The sequence below is a fragment of the Coffea eugenioides genome, chromosome 11 (assembly GCF_003713205.1).
Source record: "Coffea eugenioides isolate CCC68of chromosome 11, Ceug_1.0, whole genome shotgun sequence".
Lineage (NCBI taxonomy): Eukaryota > Viridiplantae > Streptophyta > Magnoliopsida > Gentianales > Rubiaceae > Coffea > Coffea eugenioides.
The window spans coordinates 16681936-16697827 of record NC_040045.1 but is presented as its reverse complement, the minus strand read 5'-3'; the positions used below and the strand labels follow the sequence as shown (position 1 = coordinate 16697827).

General features: G+C 36.0%; 2 protein-coding genes across 2 annotated transcripts; both read right to left on the bottom strand.

Annotated features, from left to right (window-relative positions):
* Positions 1-2587: 2587 nt before the first annotated feature.
* Positions 2588-6277, bottom strand: LOC113753810 (BTB/POZ domain-containing protein At2g04740-like). The gene is made up of 4 exons (XM_027298053.1): positions 5641-6277; positions 3522-4397; positions 2740-2776; positions 2588-2619 (listed from the first exon to the last, which is right to left on the bottom strand). The coding sequence occupies exons 1-2, from the start codon at positions 6086-6088 to the stop codon at positions 3625-3627; spliced, it is 1221 nt and encodes a 406-aa protein (XP_027153854.1). The 5' UTR covers positions 6089-6277; the 3' UTR covers positions 2588-2619; positions 2740-2776; positions 3522-3624.
* A 2391-nt stretch (positions 6278-8668) lies between these two features.
* LOC113751665 lies at positions 8669-10196 on the bottom strand. Its single transcript, XM_027295755.1, has 2 exons — positions 9994-10196; positions 8669-9233 (listed from the first exon to the last, which is right to left on the bottom strand). The coding sequence occupies exons 1-2, from the start codon at positions 10108-10110 to the stop codon at positions 8982-8984; spliced, it is 369 nt and encodes a 122-aa protein (XP_027151556.1). The 5' UTR covers positions 10111-10196; the 3' UTR covers positions 8669-8981.
* Positions 10197-15892: the final 5696 nt, after the last annotated feature.

Sequence of the window (15892 nt, the reverse complement as noted above, 5' to 3'; positions counted from 1 at the left end):
TACATTGGTAGGAAACAAGGTACAAAGTCTCGATATACTTAAACTAGTTCAAATCGTATACAATCCAAGTACAAAATGTTCCATTCGAGGAATAGCGCGAGTACAAAACCAAAATTCAAAACTAAGCCTAAAGTAACTAGACTACGCTAGCCTTTACACTTCTCACGTTTCACTCGTACCCCTGTAAGGAAAACAAAACTAAAAGGGTGAGCCGAAGCCCAGTGAAGTTCCAAATATCAAATTGGCCAACAAAGCAAGGAATAACATGGTAATAGTGAAATAGCGAGCAAACAAGTCATAATCAGGGTAATAGTACTTCAACTAGTCAAATAATATCAAGTTTGCAATCACCAATAAGGATACGGTAATCATATCTCGGCTCCATTCCAGCTTGATCAATTGGTAGTTGACACTCCGTCAACTTTCAAGTAATAACAAATCCAAAATAAAACTTCACTACACGCCAATCCCCGTCCACCGATCAACCCCCTTTTCCGGGCCCGCACGCCACACGAAACACGGGTGGTAATACTCGAGTATACCGTTTAGTCGAGGAGATAACACTCCACTCGACATTACAAGTGACCCAGGGTTCGTTATCTAATCGACCAGGCCCTTGCCGGCTCGACTCGATTAACTAGCCACAGGGTTTCTGGAATTCCAGGCAAGACATATCTCAAGTACATGTAGAGCAAGTCAAGTGTAATCAATAGCAAGAACAAGTCATATTAGAGCAAGTGCGGTAAAGTACACCCTTGCCCTATCATTCATTTTCATGTAATCACACAAGTCAAGTAAGGAACACAGGTATCAAGTACAATCGGATATTTGAAAGCACTCACCACAATAGTGCTTCTAGTTCTCGCGTCGAGGTGGTACTCCGAGTTTGGAGTCCAAATCTGCGAGAAAATTTCAGTTTGAGAACTTTGAAATACGAGTAGGATTCGAAACTTAAACGTTCCGTTCATTAAGAATCGACCAATTGAAATTCATTTGAAAGACACTCGTGAAAACTTGCTCGCTTTTCAAATCATAAGGTTTTGTAACATAGATGCTTGGAAATAATACTTGAGTTGAAAGCACAAGGAAATTCAAGTTTACATTGGCCATTAGGTTTTTCCTCAAGGGTACAAGTTCGGCCAAGTCCTAACGTAATAACACTCGAGAAACATAGTAGTAAAGATCCTTGCTAGTTCAAGTAATAGGTACTTAACCTTCACTCAAGTCGAAAATATAGTTTTCTAGTCCTCGAGTAAAAATTCGGGCAGCATGCCCTTTGTGTTTACCTAATTTTCCAGCCATTTAGGCTTCATTATTTTTCATCAACCACAACCCAACATCACATATATCAGCAATTCATGACAAGAGCAGTTCCATAGGCTCACAATATCATAATAACAAGAATCACAACAATCACAAGTGCAGAAATTCAATTTAGCAAAAGACAGATTCGACGTATGAATGCGGAAATAATATATCCGAGTCTATGCTAATCGGATTGAGGCAGAACCTATGCCGTTTCGAAGCTAAGACACAGAGCTACAATGTTCATGAAGGTCACTTAGTCCAGTTTCTAATGTAACTTGGTCAAATTCTCAAATTACTAAACCAGAAACCAATTCGTCGGCTGTTTAATCGCATTACACTGTAATGGACATAACTCAGTGTACAAAAGTCCAATTCAGATGTTCTTAGAGGCATTTGAAAGCTAATTCAGAATACTACAACTTTCATGTTTTGGCCAAGAGCTAAATCAGTACGTATCCTAGTCAAAAAACGTGATACACTGGACAAACTGATCACACGGACTGCTGGGGAAATACTTAAAATAGTAAGGATATTTGAGGAAGATAAGAGCATACATGTATTTAGCTGGAAGTTTACAAGCAGGAGCAAAAAGTCAGAATCATCAAAATATTTTTCCCTTAACCATCTTAGAAACAATTGCAAGGAAAAAATGGGAAATTAAAATCTGGGGCCTCGGGCTACCAATTGGCAGCCACCAGATCAAGTACCGAAGTTTTTCCTCAAAAATAAGAGCCAAGAGATTGGCCACAAGGTTTAGGCCCATCGTTTTATAACAGATATTGTTGTGGTTTTAGTGGAGTTGATCAGATTGGATTGAAGAAACTATATCCCTTTTGGTCTGTTTTCACAGAGCAAGAAATTGTTCCAACTTCAACTTGATGATAGGTCGAACAGCATAAGTAAGAATACCTTGAAGAAACAAACAATGTTTAACTAACTATATGTGAATACTTCAGCAGCATATTACTGGCATGGAAGGCTCCTTTGCTAGCAATATCCACCTTTGCAGATTAGTTTCCTCGTAATAAGAAATTTCATTTTTAAGTTAACATTTATTTCCTATTTAAAATGAAATGCTTAGAAGATATAGAAAAAGAATAATATGATAATTTCAACTTTTTAAAGCTAGAAAAGAGTTTAAGAAGCAATAAGTATAAAGCATAAACAAAAAGCATACATGTCTGACAACATCAGCCAATGACAGAGCTCTGCTGGAGGAACCATTTCTAGGTGGGGCAACAGTGCATCAGCGACAGCACGTTTAAGCGGAAATAAAAGATATCTTGATGCCACATCAAACAACTCTTCAGCCTGCATCGAGAAAAAAAACCATCACCAAAAGCTTACTACCAGAAATTAGTAATCAAAACTCAACAAACAGCATTATTATACAGCTCCAATTCTGTTAAGAATAAGAATGTCGAATGATACCTGATCAGGATCTATGTCCTTCAGGCCATCAGTGTACCTAAATCAGCACAAAAATCATACATATTAAGAAAAAGAAGCTTGAAGGTACAAAAGGTTGGACAGAGTAAATATGCCAGGATCATCTTTCCAGAAACTAAACACCTAACATTATACTGACAGTGAGCAACGGCAAAATGAACAAGGACAAGAACCAAATATCACAAAAGTAATATATGGGTCATGATGGGGTCAACAGAATTGCTACATCATGCATGAGATGAGCTCTACCACTACGTGCTGTTAGAGTAAATATATTCCTTATTTCCTTCTATCCAATATATTTTCTTTCCAAGCTTTAATAGTTAACCAAATTAAAAGCCAAATACACACCAATAACATCAGACATATAACAAGAAGGAAGCTTGAAGGGACAAAATGATAGAAAGAGTAAACATGCCAGAATTATCTTTTGAGAAAGTAGAATTCATAATGAAATTTTGACATTCTGGAACACCAATTTGAACAAGAAACAGAATAACTAATAGAACAAAGTAAACAGGCCATCAAATCTCGTCTCATGGGGTTAGCAAGGTCACTATTCTACGCATGAGATACTACTTCACCAGCATGTCCCATTTTAGTAGCTATATTACTTATTTCATTCTCTTAAATATATTTCTTTTGCATGCTTCAACAGTTAACTCATTAAATACCAAATATACGCTATTAACAAGAAAAGTAGGGAGATACTTGGCTATGACACCTGAGTCAAATTATATGAGCATAGTAAATATTCAACTCACCTACGAGCAGGAACTCTATGGCAAGTGGAGACCTCCAGCACAAAGAACTATGATTCTAATTCAAACTTCAAACTACATGACCTACTCGAAGTGAAGCATAAACTTACATATATTCTATCATTTTCTCAAAAGCACCCATGCTCAAATCATGTTCTTCAAGACATGGAAGGGTACTATCAGGCAAACTGTCTCTTCCTTCATGGAACTCCTTAACCCGGGATAATCTTGCTTTGAAATATTCGGACCTTGATGCTAAGATGACTTGATGGCACCTAAAAATTTTCTTTTCAACTAGCACACAAACATCTGCAAGATCATCTTCAAATCCAACCATCTGCATTAAACCAACACGAGATACAAGACTATCAACAGGACTATCCAGGTTTTCTTCTCTTGTTGAATTGGCAAGAGAAATTTGAAGAATTTCATGTAAGGCCGCAGGAAGACGGTCATCCTGTGGAAGGGAAAGACCCTGCAAAATGAATCGCTTCTGAGAGTTGTCTATCTCCCTAAGGGCCTTGTAATCTGCATACTGTTGATGGATTAATTCTTTCTCAAGAACTTTTTGAAGTGATTGGCACTTGCAAACTCTGCAAATTCTCACCAAATCCTCCATGTCATCTACTGAGATTTCAAGCCGATCACTATAAAAAAAGTGAATGAGGCTAAAAAGAGCAGGGTAAGATAGGTTTTCCCTTGAGAATCTTATTTCCTTGCGATCCTTCCAATCTGTCGCAAATTTCCTCTTAAAGAAAGGTGAACGGGCACTCAAGATGACTCTATGAGCTTCAATAGGTCTTCCCTGCACATAAAGCACAGCATCTGCAGGGAAGTGGTCTGAAGTGGATCCTCCATTTGGTGAATAACCTATTGATTCTATTACTCCAGGTCAGATTAATGAAGATAAGAATTCCTGACAGAGAAATGTCTATATAGTTTATCAGTCAGAAAACAGCACAACATGAATTCCAAAATGCTAATATTAAATTAATATCAAACTAAAGCATCCACAAGCAAAGCAATCAGATGTAGCAAATCTTCCAGCATGTTTCAGCATAATGCCAGCTTAAATCTGGCAAAGAATGTGAAGCTTTGATATGCATTTTGAAGGAAAATTGTTTTACGCAATTTTAAAATAAAATTGTGAAATAAGTCTCAGAACTAAGCCTTGTTTTTAGTTAAAGCCATCATGAGCTAGCACCAACTAATGCAAGAATAGATCAAAAAGCAAGCATCTCTTGGAAACACAAACTGGATGAAAGAAAATAAGGACCATCAATCAACCCTAACTATCAATTGTTGTTTACCAAAGGATCTATCATAGAAGAGAAGCCCATCATATATAGCCTTAAAACCAAGCAATATAAGACCTAGTTGAATCCAAAAGTTTCCCAGAAAGAATCAGAAAACGAGTCCCAAGACCATGCTTAAATTACCCAAAATGCTAATATTTGCACACAAACCTATTGAAAACCTTGCAATCACCTTTATTTGGCTATTGTATTTGTCCCATTGGAATTCTTTCAATCCCTACGCCATCAGGGCATAACAATCTTCTGCACCTAACTATATGCCCTCCATGAGAAACATTCGACTGGAGCATCTTAAGCTGAATATTCGTACCAAAAAGTCATTTTACTCCAGGCTTTAAGTAGAACATTTATGATTTTCGCCAAACACCAGATTCAATAACAACGTTTAGCTAATGCTCTCAACCACTCAAATGGTGCAAACCAGTGTTGAATCAACAGCCTAACCTCGATTTCAAGTTTTTCAAGATTACACAATCTTCTCAACACGGAAAAAGAACCCAGTGTGGTATTTGTTAGTTACTCCAGCTTTCACAAGTTTTCTTCATTTCTTCACATGGATATTGGCCTCCCAAATACTTGTCCTCTTTCCTTTCCTACTTTAGGACTTATCTTTCTAACATTTACACATAAAAACAAGTATTCTCATATGCTGTTGCTCCAAAGTATTAAGCTTTTTCAAAGACAAAACAGTCCTTTTGAATTCCTCGACTAAATTTTCCTTTCTTTTACAGCATAATCTCTTTTTAATCTAAGAACTATACATCAGTCAAATGGGCAAGAACAAAAACAAAACATTCAAATCAGACCTGGAATGGGAAATTGAGCTTGGCCATCCAGTTGCTCCAAATAAGCCTTATTAGCCCAACACCCCAAGAAGGTCTCCCTCAATGCAGCCTGCAAAGGCCCCAAAGGAGGCGGGCGAGCTTCAAATGCTTTCAATAGCTTCCTAACTTTAAGATTAAGCGCGGCATAGTGACAGCGATCGCCATCAAACGTGTGCTCAGAGCAAATGGCCCCGCTTTCCAAAAGCATCCTAGCGGCATCCAAATGCCCCGCAAGGCAAGAGTAGTAAAGGGCCACCGAATCCCATTGGTCCCGAGCATTTACGTTGACGCCGGACTCCAACAAGTACTTCAACCGGTCAACGTCCCCGGCCCTGGAAGCCTCATAAACGTCGCCGTATGGGACCTTTTTTAAGGGAAGTGAGGAGGTGAAGTCCTCAGGGTCCAAATCAATTCCATCCAAGTCTGACATATCTGTAATGGAGGATCAAAATTGCTAGTAATGATTAAATGCCGCAAAGGTGTTCGATGAAATGCCTCAGTGAAGTTTGCTTTGTAATTGTGGTAGAAATTAAACATCTGGGTTTTGTGAATTTAAGGACTAATCATGCTGCTGTTGAATTTTTTTTTTAATTTTGACCGACAGAATTTCTGGGTTTTAGGAATAATGAAAATGATTTCCAGAATTTCAGCAAGGAAGATAGAAAGGGAGGGAATGATAGTGTGACAGAGACTGTATTGGGCCTTTAACGTGGAAGAGTTCAACTGGCTACATGGATAAAACTGGCAAATGCCTCTATGGACCGGGCTTTACTAAGCCCTGGGGTGGGTTAAGACTTAAAAGACTGAAAACTTTAGTAGTCACAGGCCTAAGATTCGCCTCCTAGGCTGACGCTCCGAATCCTCAATTTCAGCCCATTTATTTCAGTGATCCTTGGGCAGGCTATACAAGAGGTGGAAAGCGAGGTACTCTTGATGCGTGTCCAATTTGTTAAAAAATATTTTTAATTAAAAGAATTACAAAAATAATGTAAGTAAATATAACTATTTTATGTAATATGTCATAAAAAGTGTATTATAGAGAAATATGTATAATTGGAAGCAAAAAAACTGTTAGTAAGGGAGAATATGAAAATTGAAGGAAGGTCATTTTGGTTGAATAAGATTTGTATATCAGTTGCTAATAGAGATAATGATTAATGGATAATAAAGATAAAGATAAATTTGAGAAACAAATAAAGTTAATATCAAATTAACACCTACACAGACTTAATTATTGTAGAGATTGTAAAAATAGACTCTGTTGTTAAACTCGGACTCATAAAGCTCACGGGTCAAAGATTCACCCGTTAAACAGGCATTCAAAAATTGGGTGACAATGAGACGTTCAATTAGTTCTATATTTAAATGAAGAAATATTCGTTTTAGTTTTCTATTTTTTCCTCATGCACATTGTCTAATCCAAAGCCTTCGTATTCAACTCCAATTTGATAATTTGAAAACTTCAAATGTGTAATCAGTGAGTATAGAACTAAATTATTAATATTTATGTGAAAAAACTGAAAACTAAGGCTGCAAATTAAAATAAGAAAAAGTTTAGAAGAGCACGTTATCAATTTTTTAAAACTTTTTGGGTCCAAAATGAAATACTAAAAAATTTTGGACATCAATGTAAAATGAGAGTATCTTTTTATTTCTTCGTTTCAAACAGTTTCCAGGGGTTTATATGTTTTCCGCGGCGGTCACGGTCATTCATCAACCCTTTTTCTCTCCAGTTCTCTAACTCCTCCTCTTCCCATTTTGACAACATCATATCTCTTACTCCATTTTATTTTTTATTTTACAAACATATAAAGATTAGAATTTCTTACTCTCTGTATCTCTTGACTTCCTTTGAAGTCCATCTCTCTCGTTTTGTTTTTCTATTTCTTTCTATTCTTTCCTCTCCTTTCTTGCCATTTCGGTTTATACCCAATTGTTGATTATGGATCTGTAATTAGTACGTGTTTGAAAGATGAAACTCGGATGGATACATGAAGTGATTTACTGAAAGTGAGAGAAAAATAAATAACGACGAAAAAATAAAAACTTCTTGTCATCGAGTCGCGAGTTTTGATTTAACCTAGCTTTCTTCTATTACCTTCTTAAAGTAAACTGGCACTAGACACCTATCCCGTTCACAGTCGAATGAGTCGAACAATCCGAGTTTGAAAACACTAGTTTTGAGAGGATAGCACTTAGATATGATCTCCTATATCCTAATATTGAAAATGAATTTTTTTGATGTTTTCATTTGCTTCTTATCTAGATTTTAGATTTTTTTTGGTACAAGCGTATTAGATTTGTCACTAGGTAGAAAAAAAAAAAATCTAAAACTCAAAATTTACGTATTAATCCTAATTGATTAGCTTTTATATATATATATTTACAAAAGTTAAAGCAACCAAGAACAGCCCATTTATTATGCATTTCGCACATACTAAACTTTCGATGGCCACTTTTTTTTTTATTTGGAGACTATCACTTTCGGCCAATGTCTACCACATTAGGAAGGCAAGGAATTAGGGCCTTTACCAGCCAAAAAAAAAATAAAAATGGCCATCTAAGTTGATTTGTTATCAAGTGATTCAGTGTTGGTTAAAAGTTCTAAGAGCAAGGAACAAGAGAGGGGTTAGATGTTGTAGACAAAAATGAAGAACTTGTACATCTCAGAACCACAGCCGTGACATGAAAATTTCATATTTAGATATTATCACCTTTTGAAAAATCCATGAAGAATTCAAAACAGTGAATATTAATGGTTTCACTTTTTTTTTTTTTTTTTTTTTTTTGTAAAAGTACTAGCTAGAATGCAAAATTTAACCCAAAAATAAATAAATTGTATTTTATCGTTCTCGCGTACTGTTGAATTTTTAAAGAAAGATCCACTTCTTGAATTGTTCTTGTTCAAAATCCTTTTGGTATGAGATCAGGAAGGAGATGACCTTATAGTTTGATCAGGTCCGGGTCCTCAAGCACGCTTCCAGGTAAAAGAACAGAATGCGTAATGAAATTGTGTGAAATCGTTTCATTTTCATATGCTACCACTTCAGATCAGGCCTTAACAACAAGCCACTAAGTACATACCAAACAACAAATCAAACCAAGTACTAATCTTATATTATAACGTAATCCATATGTTTGCAGGGTAATCCCGACAGTTTATTTAATCTGCAAGGCTAAGACAAGAAACAGAGACAGATTTGCGTTTTACACACAAACTCCTATTGGAGTTGTGCCACAACACACTAATAGTTATAGCAGGCAACCTGGTGCGCATGATCCTGACCGGAAATTAAAGGCACATATCTGAAACCCTCGGCCCTTCACCTCCTCGGCTGAAGCACCTTACTCATGATTTCAAATGTAGTGTCGAAGAAATCCTTAGAGTTCATAGTAGTCAAAATTTCGGATGTAGAGAGACGATATACTGCACTTCCCTTGTAGAAGAATAATATCGTGTCTGGATCGGACAAGCTATAGCGAGCTACATGTTCAGGTACATCTTTCTTTTCCACCTCGTATATGTCTGAGAAAAAGCTTAGGATCCTGGAATAATATGCTACCCAGTCAGTGACCTGCAAATAGACAACAAGATGACAGGTGGTTAGGGGCACAAATACATAACCATTTTTTAGGGTTTGATTCGTCATTCTCTGGTGCAACGAATATTTGCTGAGTTCTATTTCCATGAGTGAAAAAGTAATTTTATGATATAATGCTAGAAATAATAGTTTCCTTTAACGAGAATATTTTAAATAAAAAATCTTCTAAACATTGAAACATAAAAATTTCTTTTGGATGAGTATATTTAAAACACCAAAATAGTTGATAAATCTCTCAAAATTCTATTGGATCAACACTGCGGATTCGAGAGCACAACTACGTCCTGTTTAACTTCGTCAACTTCTTCGAAATTCGAGAATCAAATTGTGGCTTTAATTGCAAGGTTACAATACAAATTTCTGGAAACAAAAAAAAAAAAATCATCCTTTTGCTTATATGGATAGATATATAGGAACTTTACACATAAAGCTTACCATAAAAAAGTTACTTTTCCTTTCTGAAACATAAAGTGAAAAAAAAAAATCGGGACACTCATTAAGAAGGGTTTCAAGTATTTATTTTGTTTTTGAAAAAAATGTAATTAATTTAGAAAAGTATCTAAATGCAGAGGGCATAATAATCGTACTTATGTATATTCATATAGCAATTTAAGTGTAATCTAGATGCGCTAATGAGTATTTAATGGACACCCATTGAAAAAATTCAATAAAACAATTATGTTGTGTTGCAGCCAACCGCTTATAGATATTGAGGGTGCCGGAGATGATGTACCTTCCCGGAATCCGAGTAACCTCGATCTACAAATCTGATGATCACGAAGTTTTTGGATGCATTATTAATAGCTCGATCGACTTTAAAGGCTCTATCCAGGCTCTTCACGCTGGACATGGCTATTTTCTTTCCGCTCTTGCTCTTGCTCTTGCTCTCTCTCTCGATCTCTGCTCTATTTATTTGTACACGAAGAAGCCTTTTGATGCAATTTACGTAGTGGAGTCACTTGTATATATAGATAGATATTCTAAGCCACAAAGCTGTGCCAAAGGAAATTCCATAACTAGCACATCTTATTCCATTTGATAACTTGTTCGAATTTGCGCCGGCCACGAAAAGCAAGTGTCAGTTGGACAGCTGCGTAGCGCTGTGAGTGGGCATCGTATCTTTTGTGCTAGAGATCAGAAATCACCAAAGGAGAAGGAACAATGTTTAGTTGGATTCTTGACAAATCCGAAAAGCAATAAACCAAACAACTAGGCCTTGAGCAAGTCAAACTTATATGTATATGTATGTGTGTGTCTATATCTATATATATATTCTAGATTTATTCTTATACTCTAGATTTTTCTTCTTTAATGATTAAAAGAACATAGAGCAACTTGTTTTCTATTTTATGTTGCCTTGATAATTTTTCTTCCTAGTGAATTTATGTTTTGACCTCTATTAGTGTCTCACTTTAAATTAAAAGTTACATGAGAATGAGATATACGTACAATTTAAAAAAAAATCACTTCCAATAACCATTTTATTTCATAACACACTCATAAAGAAATTGTAGGAATCGATAAATATTGTACCGACCCTAGGTTCTTTTTCAAGATAAACAAACAAATAAATAAATAACCCATCGGCCTTTTGTTTTCTGAGCACATTGTACAAATAAGGGATGGGCTCCGTTTGATTCTCTCCGGGACAGAGAATAGTACTCTGCATGTTGCAATGAAAGCAATGTGAAACGAATGTATCATTGTCATATGCCAATGTATACACAGTAAATTTATTCTTGGGCTAACATTTACTCTTGACCAAGATTCCCCTTTCTTTAGCCTGTGTCCAATAAAATGTACTCCTTTTTCTGTTCGATAAGCTCTTCCTATCTGGAAAGCATATGATTCGATGTAGACCCGATCCAGAAATGGCTCAGGCCATTGTATGGAAAGCATCCAATTCGAAGGAAACCAGCAACGTACTCCTTTCATTTCATTGAGCCGTTGTCAACCTTTGCCTACCAAATTCCCTTTTTTTTTTTTTTTTTCTTTCTCTTTTTGGCTGCTCTTTTACTAGGTCTCTCATATTTTATTCCCATTTCATACGCCAATTCTAATAATGCTCAGATAAAAGAATAAATCTTTCACACATTAATAATTAATGGATACACTTACGGATTTAGACGTATGTTACATGTTCAAAATATTTTGTTAAAATTAAAATTAAGATAATGTGTCATATTCATCCAAATCCATTAATATATTTATTGACGTAGAAAATATTAGTCGCAGATATTTTTTTTTTTATCCTTCAAACTTTTTTCTTTTCTTCTTATAATTTCCGGAAACTTCACAAGTTCATTAGGAAGACGCAGAAAAAGGGCTTGAAGGAGCTGGATTCAAGAAAAAACTTCTAGTACTATTTACATATTGCTGAAACACACCAGAGTAGACTACAGAAATCAGAAAAGCATATTACTCCATCAGTAGGAAAGGGCAAAGCCTTACTTTTAATGATCAAAGACCTTATTGCAGCCATTTACTTGGTTTTGATGCCATGCTTAATCTGAGGAAGTACCAAGTCATCAGCAAAACGCCTGCCCATAAACTCCTTCATCATGAAAATGCGAAGCACATCTTCTGGCGTCTGATTTGCACTTGATTCCACAAAGTTTCCCTTGTCAGCTGACCCCATTTCCAAACCTCTGTTTTTCAAAAACGATAGAAATTTTATTTATAATAATGAAGAAGACATTACATTATATGAGCAAGGGCTCAAACTTGGACTTTACAAAAGTGGAATAGGCCACTGAGGAGTTTAGAGTTCCTCATCATAGTATAAGCATAGCTAATCCACTCAGTTTTGCACTGAGTCTATTCACTTCAGAAGGCAAACAGTCAAATGAGCATTTCCTAAACATTGAGCTAAGATCTTTTGTGTCCTCCAGGTGAGTTGCCAGGCTTAAGTTGCTAGAAACTTGATACCTTATCAGCGGAGACTTTCCCTCCGCCACCACCTCCAGTAACTTGGGTCACTTCTTTTGTTTGCTGAGATTCTCAGATTTCACATCATTCATTGTCTCAGAAATAATTTTAGCCACTGTTTTTCCACCAGGGATCAATTCCCGGAGAGCATGACGAGCAGCATTTTGGGCGAACTTGGAAGCGAAAAGGCCGATCATTGACCGGGTTTCCTCGCTGGGCATGTAGTCATTGAGCGCCTGCATCCAGTTGACTCTGACGGCCTTATCGATGTTGCCAACGACGGCAGAGCTGTAACCGTAGGAGGCTTTGCATGCATCTATGACGGCCGTTGGAGCGGGTGCGTTTCGCTTCCCGGCTTCAGTTGTTGAGTTGATCAAGTCCCAGAATCCCATCTGCTGCTCTGCTTTTGTTATCGATCAATTTTCAGATGTGGAACCACTATAACTATTGCAGGTCTGCTATTAGTCGCAAATAAAATGTGATGATTGGTGAATGAGGCGGCAATGTCCCAATATATATTGATTATTTGGGATAAGAGGGCTAATTGGAGTGCTAATGAAGTACAATAGTACATCCAAAAAAGGCCAATTTTCTAGTGATAACTTATAATCAAGTAAACTTATAAAACTTATTTAGCTAGGCATAAAATATTATCTGTATTGCTACATAACGCACTAGGTTGAGATTGGGATATTACTTTGGGCCTTAGGGCCGTGGGATCTATTATATTTAAGCGGGCGTCATGGGCGATAATCCCATTAAATTAGTCAGTTTAGGGCCATATCATGACTGTATATCTTTTCAGAGGTACTCTAATACCTTCTTTGGATTGCTTTCACTGTAAGTAAGGTTGGAATCTCCGACCTTCAATTCGAAGAGAAATTTAATTCTTGACTACTGACTCAAAACTCGGTGGTTGCAGCTGTCCATTATCAAGTAATCACAAACATGAGTTAGAAAGGCAGAAAGGAAGGTTTGGAAAAGCTTCCGACTGACTGGTTGAAAAGTAAGTGAAGGATGCTTTGGGAAAGCATCCGACTAAAGCGATAAGCAGTATATCGGTTAGTGCGTTCTCTTGGACTCTCTGCCTTAGCCTGCTTGTCCTCGCTTTCAGAAAGCGACCACACCAGAGGCAAGGAAAGAAGCTTTGGGAGAGCATCTGATATGACTCAACTCGGTAGTAATAAAATTGGACTAAGTTTGCTCATTGACGTTGAACAAGAAATATGTAGTAAACAAGAAACTCACAAGGTGAAATTAAAATTTCAAGCATAAAAGGGAAAAAGAAATCTCATGCAAACAACTTTTGATAAAGTCACGCAACAGTAAATCAAGTAGAGCAGCATATTGTGGATGTGGAAGGAGGTCAAGCCATGTCATCTGCCAATAGATGGTAGCCCCCAAACATGCCTGGTCGAGAATGGAAAAGGACCGTTTGTAAAAGCAAAGGAAGGTGCAACCGGAAGAAGATGACGGCAGGGAAACAGGCCACAATGGTGATGGGAATGTAAGCTCACTTTTGCCTTGATTGAAGTGACAGTCCAATTGTTGTGCCAAAAGATATCATGGTTCCATCTATGGTGGAAAGCTGACCTGCTTATGCACGGTGGGAAGAGCCAAGGAAATTAGGACAACTCAGCATTGTGGGCCTGGGTGAAGAAAGGTTATTAAAAGTAGTGACCGGAACCTGGTAGAAGAAGTTTCACCATGTCCATTGTACTTTTAGGATAAATAACATGTATGCCCCTCAACAACTTATGGACTTTTGTATGCACCCAAAAATTATCATTAATTCTGGAGTAGCTCCCCATGCCTGATTGGCAGGAAACAAGTTGCGGGCATTTGTATGCATTAAAGAATTATCATTAATTGGAGAGTAGCTCCCCATGCCTAATTAGCAGGAAACAAGCTGCAAAGAGCTGGAAGATTTGGAAAAATTGGTCAGATGCAATAATCCTTGGGACTATTGATTAAGCGCATTTAGTCCTATTGATTTAAGGACTATTAATCATAGGACTATTAATCCTAGGACTATTAATCATATCCAGCTTCGTTTTTTCATATTGTGCGTGCAATCAAAAAATATATAATATTTATGATAATATATTTTAAATAAAATTTTTATTATTGAAACAAACTTTAATTGTTAGTTATAATAATAGTTAGAAGTAAAAGTAGCGATGAGTAGTTATAGATAGTTAAAGTAAAATTAATTTTTATAAGGATAAAAAATGTTCATAAAATGTTAACTCCAAATCCCTTCCTCAAACTTTATATATAGTATAGATAACAATGCACCTACATTCACTAAGTATTCTATTATACTAAAATGTATCTACATTTGCACAATCTTCACATTTGCTGTCCCTTCTTCTTTTTTTCCCTTTTTTAAAAGTAATTTATCCAATTTTTGCCATTCAATTTTTTTAATTCCGTTCATTAGTTCAAAAGCGATTTTTCTTTATTGCATTTACCCTTGATAAGTTAAAAGCCCATAAATGTATTTATGTGTACTTCAATCTTAAGGATTAACTTTAATTGTTAGTTAGCGTAGATGAGTAATTATATACATAAATAAATAAAAAGAATTAATTTGTATAAAAAATTTATTTTTCACAATAATTTATTGAAGAATTTTGGTTCATAAGGTTATAGTAATTTGGTAATTACAATACTTAGGGTAGTTATATTGGCAAAATGTGATTAAGCAATTAGAGGAAAAATTAAAAGTTTTTCCCTAAGGATAAAATCGAAAGTTTAGAAAATGATTTTAAAAAGTTTATACTAACAGCGATCCCTCTAACTAAGTGCTCATAGATAGTGATTTTTTAATTGGAATCAAAATTGTAGATGAATAATTAGAAACATAATTAACATAATGTTACAAAAAACCAGAATCGTGACATAATTGACCTGGTAGATTTTAATTTTAATTTAGAAATTAGATAAGTAAACTTATACGTAACATGGTGACTTTCAAATCGATATCAAATTTGTAGATGAGTAATCACAAATATAATTAACATAATACACCAAGAAACTAGAATTGAGATTGTAGATAAAATAATCATAAACATAAATCACATAATACAAAAGTTTCAAAGATTGAACGTTTGAACTATTAAAATAACTAGATGGTTATGAATTTAAATTCTAACTCTGCAACTAGTTATACTGGACATGACAAACTATAAATCACAAATTTGACCAGTAAATTAGTGTCAAAATTTGCAAATTTTTAAATATTAAAATGATGTAATGATAAGGATAATCAAGTCACAGTAAAAATCAAAATTTACACTTTTTTTTTCTCCAACTTCTTTTAACTTGAGGAAAAAGGTTCATGAAGAACAAAGCCCCTACAAGTTACATTTGCACAAACAGTGAATCCAAGTCAAGGCACCTCAAAGAGATACCATTACAGAAAGGGTAGTGAAAAGACAACGGCATAATAGAAAAGTTGATAGAGTTGATACTACATCCAAGGCCTAAAATTGGAGACCATGTTCCCGAGCAGCATCAGCAAGTGCTTGAATACGTCCATGATAAGGGTAGCCACCTCGGTCGAAGGCCACTTTTGTAATCCCTTTCTCAAGACAGGACTTTGCAATTGCTTTGCCCACTTTCTTCGCCACATCAATAGTGGGAGCAGAGCTATAATTGAGATAATCGGAGATTGGCTTTTGCATTGTTGAAGCAGAAGC